This window comes from Sycon ciliatum, chromosome 3, assembly GCF_964019385.1.
Source record: "Sycon ciliatum chromosome 3, ocSycCili1.1, whole genome shotgun sequence".
NCBI lineage: Eukaryota > Metazoa > Porifera > Calcarea > Leucosolenida > Sycettidae > Sycon > Sycon ciliatum.
The window spans coordinates 19,231,221-19,237,220 of NC_088645.1; the positions used below are offsets into that span (position 1 = coordinate 19,231,221).

Here is a 6,000-nt window from a genome sequence, read left to right on the forward strand (position 1 = left end):
AGAATATAGGGTCTTCCAGGTATTGTCATGCATGTTTGGTTTGCTTCCAAAGCAATGGAGGAGAATCGAAGGAAATGTCCGCCACAAAGTTAATATAGTTCAGCTAATTTCACTGTTTTTGCAGCAGAATCCTCTAAGTTGCTGAGCATGATCCGCCGTGGGCTAAATTATTGTGAAACATCCACGGGCAATACCTGGCACTTTCGATTCACACCTTCATGTACACGTGGCCAAAATATTATTCATAGCTGCCAACCGGATCCACGGGCCGGTATTTTTCGTTAAATGTTGACGTATGCACGCTGCAGACGTCACAGTTTTCAAGCCTTGTAAAACGAACATGATGTGAAGATTGCGTGGGTTTCAGTTGTGCAGATCTGCGTGTGCGAGATACAATTTCTACAGTAAGTCCTGCTATATAATTCCACATGTTACATCCTTCACCCCAGTACTCGCCAATATGATGCGTCCGCTCGATCGATTCCGTGACCTTCTTGTTATACACCGATGTGAAAACATCCGCTGCGACTCAATTTAACAGAACGGATCGCTGTATGGGCATAGTTCAGACAGCGCGAAACGGCTGTACTAGAAACATGTACCAGTCTGCCATAATTGTGCACAGCTACTGGGTATGACATACATTGACACCGCCCCAGAGGACAACTTGCAAGATACGATTGGGCATAATCTACTGGATCTTTTCGGTCCCCGGCACGCTTACCATTCTGGAATAACGGCACATGTACATGTACGTCGTCCAGTTCAGATCAAACGTAAAGATAGTAGAGGGTCTGCGAGGTGGGAGTCGCTTGGCCTGCAATCATGCATACTATTTATGTTCCGCTGCATAATATATAAACATGCCTGTGAGTTTCTTTTCTTTAGATAGTTTCAAAAGGCACTAAGGGTACAAAGAGGCGACAGCTGGGGTTCTAACGTAATATCCCGTGGAGTACAGTGGATTGAACAGCAACAGCAAGAACGTCTTCAAGATGAAGATGAAGGCCTGTGATCTTGGATATACCTCGGCACTTCTTGTTGCTATCAGTAAGTCACTACGACACATATATTTCGCTGAGTAAATTCCTTCTTCGGCGGGAAATATGAGCGCAATTACAAATTGAAACCGTTTTTAAATAATAATAATTATGTACATTGGCTTGACCGTAAAACGTTAAGGAAAAGCTGAGTTAGAAATACTTCAACTTGGAGCTCGAAATTAATCCACAGTGCACAAGCCAAGTACCGTGCAAGAGGAACAAATCCGAAATATAATTTTGGACTCAGCCACTTCCACAATAGTTCTGACTCATTCCTGTGTTTTCATGATTTTTGTGCAGCCATCCTTAGCTCTGGATCCAATGGTGATATGTTCCGAAACTGCATTCCCGAAGGTGGAAGCATTCACACAGATGGAAATACGATCTATATACAACCAGAGGGTGATCCTAAGGCTGTAGGATTAAAGCCTGCAGCCCGTAACCTTTATATCAAGAAATTCATTTTCATGACTTCATGCAATGTTTCAGTCAAGTCTATTGCACTGAAGTACTTCGGCTCGTGTTCTGCAGTGGTGACGTACGGCAGTGATAACAGGATTCTTGAAGCACTTCAAGTTCCCTACCTGCCAACACGTCAATGGCATGATGTAAACGTAAGCCTAACGGGATCTGCATCTGCAACGCTACAAGATTATATGAAAAGGAATACAACAACGCTATTCACGGTGATGATTAACGCGGAAATATCCACGTGCCATCTATACGGAATCGAGCATAAGCCAGTAAGAGGACTAACCGTCATTGCCCAGGGTAAGATCTGTAAATTTCATGTTGAGCCATCGTTCTTGCTCAAAGGGTATCGTCCCTGGATACCGGACCAATTCCTTAGCAAAATTCTGTATCAAAGATTAACTACACGTACATACCTACGTAAACATGGTTATGCATACACTTGGTTTGTCATCACTTTTCTTTGCGACATTGTTCCTTGCTTATTCGCTGTCTCCGTCGCTGAGCTTCACACAAATTGATAAAATATTTTCGTGTTTGACGATTTGCGCCTGTTTGAAAGGCTTGTGCTGCGCAATAAAATGCCACATAATACGCTGTAACGTCCTAGATGTGAGCACTGGAATGTATCTACTGGAATGTATCTTTCTTGTTTTTATTTTCGTCTCGAGCCGGGTTTGTGTTCTTGTGATCTCGTGCATGGAGAAAATTTGACTCCTGTGTCACTGTACACCTAAAAGAACCTCTGCAGTAACAGTACCGTCTGGTTTCTGTGTCTTTCATTGATTTGTACTCTCTGCAGGTTTCGCATCGTCTGCTACGATTAACAAATATGTCAACAACGCTGGAACGTCGAGACCAGAAAGTACGAAACACCAAACACCTTCCTCTGATTTTTCGACTACAGCCAAGCCCAGTGTGCTACTGATTTCATCTGAAGCAGTCGGCACTGTTGGTACTAAAAACCTAAATTCCGCTTTAATGATCGTCCAAACTGGACAACCTGCCGATAGGTCAAGTGCATTGAACTTAGTCACTCCCATCGTAATTTCATTGGTTATGCTAGGCCTTTCCCTGTGCATAACTATTGTACTGTTGCTGGTAAGGTCAGGAGGGATTTTATCGAATAGTAGTCATCCCTGTTGTATTTCTGTTCGAAAATCAAAGAAGAAACAAGGCAATGGGGACCAGGTTTACGAGAATCGCGCTGGTACCGACGCAATCAACAAGCAACCAACAGGCAAAATGATCAATCCCATCCACTACTCAGCCATTGGTCCTGGTCACTCTAAACCAACAGACTCTTACATCGACTCTTCCTGACATGCATGCCGGGCGTAATGTTGGTGCTACACAGAGTGAGATGTACACATACGCTACTTGTGATGATGTTAGGGTCGCGAGGTTTATCAACACAGACATGCAGCAGAAGGACGCTGGGGAGCTGTACGCGAGCGTGATACCGTCAACTCTTGATCAGTCAGCGCAGGACGTCCAGTCACAACCGCAATGCAACCAAGCACACGGTCTTGGAAAAGCTGTGGGAGATGGAAATGAATTCAACCCAGCTCAAACCCCCTGCTACTCTTCCCCCCGCAAAGTGGGTGGGACACGTGTTTCCAGCCATTACAAGACCACAAAGCAGAGTTCGACTTCGAATCATGAACAGCCTTCATACAATAGCATCACTGAATCGCGAATGCAATCGGCAAACGCCACGGAGTATGCATCGGTCTGTGACTCAAGAAATGCGGAGCAATCAACTGGAAGCAACCAGGAAAATGTCATCAAGCCTGATATCATTGAGAGTAACCTATGTCGCGTCGGAAGCGACCAAACACCAGTGACTTTCGCCAAAACGAACGCCGCTAGCAACTTGCAGTCATCTCGTGTTTCAATGACGGGTTCCATCTCGCCACCGACTGGAGACACAAAACCAGAAATGCGCATCACCATTCCAGATACCAACGCCTCTGCCATACCTGGTATTTAAAGTAATGAAGGAAAGCCAGGGACATTAAATGAGCCCACAGTCTACAGTTCCAAATAACGGAGCGTACCAGCTTTATTGAGATACGGAACCTACAAGTAAATTTATGCAGAGCCAGCGAAACCTCTGAGCAATACCAGTACACCACTCCACACATCGACCCGTGGGTCAAGTTCTGAGCCGGGGTAAAGCAACAAAGCTTTTGTCAGCAGTCCTGACCGTACTGCCATTCTTGCTAGTCGATAAAAAACACTGCTGGAAAACGCGAATCCTTTCTCACAATGCCATGCAAACATATACACCCGATTTCGTCGACGTTATTCAGGCTAACAACTTAGGTAAGTCGTTGGCCACTCCTTGACATTTTCCATACAGATGAATTTAAAAAAAAACACTGCTTAACTCAGGGAAATCCCCTGGCTCGTTAACATTGAGATCAGTCTTCGAACACTGTGTTTGTCCACCCTCTTCCCTATGATTTCGTCCCTATTATTGTATTTTTTCTTTTATTGTATTTTTTTGTATTTTTTCTCACACACAGACATATGCTCGCAGTCAATTCTCCCGTCGTGAGACCCATTCGGGACTGATACGAGAATAATACTAATAATTATTGTTTTTTGTGTGTTTCACTTTCTGCTGTTCAGTCTATCTCTATGTATCCAGCTTTAATTCTCCCTTTTCCCTTTCTCCATTTTTTCTCTGGTCGCTTACTTAATTTTTCCCTCTTTCTTCTGTGCTTTTCTTTCATCTTGTCTCCTTTTTCCTTATCTCCCTCAACTTCCTCTATTCCCTTTTTCTCGGCGTGCGTATCACTCTGGCCCTCTGTCAGTCTCGTGTTCATGACAATCCTGATTTTTACAATGAAAAAGAGCAAATCCTTTGTGATATAAGTAGTAGCCCTTAGGAATATTCAAACCAATGATTTGGGGAACTAGGAAATGATATCGCGCCACAATGTCGTCCCCTGGATAGCACGATGCATATGACACCAGGCAGGTACAGTGGGTTGGTCAAAGACCATGATTGAGATACGAGAGGCACCTGGTTTAAGTCCTGCCTGGGAGCGGTTTTTCCAACCGTGCTGCTACCCACAGTGAACTGGCAACTTGTGGCCAAGCACAAGGGGTACATGGATGCGGCTTATGGGGTCTTTCTCGGCACTTGTGCCAGTGGTTGTCAGACTTATCCCCTTACCCCCACCGTTAGGCGATGCATCTGTCGCTAGGGTTTACCGGGTGTTAGCGGCCCTCGTGAATTCCATTCGGAAACGGACACGAAAATTTACCTTTTTTATTACAGTTGTTCGACTGTTGTTCAACCTGATCCGTCCGGTTACCGTAATCGACAGTATTTCACGTGCATACTTGCTCGGGGGCACGAGGAGCTCTAGACCGACCTACTCTCGACTATTATCATGGCCATCCACATTCACATGTTATCGGTTCTTTCAAGGCCAGGTTATGCCGGTACTAGCGGTAGAGGCTGCGAAAGAAGAACGGTCGGTGAGGGAGTACCAAGCGGTAATGCTGCAGTGTTGGAACGAGGGCCTCAGTGCCAGGGGGGGGGGGGCAGATGCAGGCAGCTGGTGTTGGAGCTGGTGGTCATGGCCACTGACATTACCGTGCTGGCTTGGAGTTCTGGGGCTGGCAGAATGGACATTGCGCCGTGCCAACACAGAGAGCAGCTGCACAGGACCAGACAAGTAGTGCAGCTTGTGAAGGAAGGCAAGCAAGAATGACCTCCAGAAAAAGATAAACTCCACCATTTCTTGGATGTCGACTTGGAAGCTGAGACCCAACACTAGTAATACCAAAGTGATGTTCTTCTGTAGCGGTGCTAGTGTCTGTATCACGTCCTGGCGGCTCCTGGACCATAGAAACTGTCCATGAACATAAGCACCTTGGTATAATTATTTACGACTGTTTAACATGGGCTCCTCATGGAGACTATATTTGCAAGAAAACTAGTAGTGTTCTTGGCATACTATATCCTCATCGTTCTCATCTGCCAAATAACGTTATATGCCGTTCTATGTTCTATTGCTCGTATCTATTACCTATTTTCCAGTATGCATGTCAGGCCTGGTGTAGTCTAAATCAGCATCTTGTGAAAAAACTTGAAATCCAACATAAATCTCTTTTTAAAATATTGTTAAACAAGTAGCGTTTGTTTCCTAGTCTTGAGCTCTATTGAATCAGCAATACTCAGCTACTGCAAGATATTCGCAAACAGCAGCTTTGCCTTTTGATCCACAGAATTCGCCTAAGTAAAATTCTGTGCACGGGTGACTACTGAGCGTACGTGATGATCGCGTAAGGTCATCTTGGCGTCCACATTCACACCAAGAAAGGTTGACGTTGGTTGCCTCGGGTACCACTGTGTATTTGTTACCCGAGGTACCCGGCCTGGGATTTGGTCCGTTCAAACCCACTTTCCATATGAGAATCGTCTCGTGCAGTAGGTCAGCGGACACGTGCAGTGACTGTGGGGCGA

The 6,000-nt window shown here is 45.2% G+C and overlaps 1 protein-coding gene across 1 annotated transcript; it reads left to right on the forward strand.

The window, feature by feature from the left end:
- The first annotated feature begins 909 nt into the window (after window positions 1-909).
- Window positions 910-3,803, forward strand: LOC135811670 (uncharacterized). Its single transcript, XM_065324904.1, has 3 exons — window positions 910-1,050; window positions 1,344-1,814; window positions 2,317-3,803. The coding sequence occupies exons 1-3, from the start codon at window positions 996-998 to the stop codon at window positions 2,835-2,837; spliced, it is 1,047 nt and encodes a 348-aa protein (XP_065180976.1). The 5' UTR covers window positions 910-995; the 3' UTR covers window positions 2,838-3,803.
- Window positions 3,804-6,000: the final 2,197 nt, after the last annotated feature.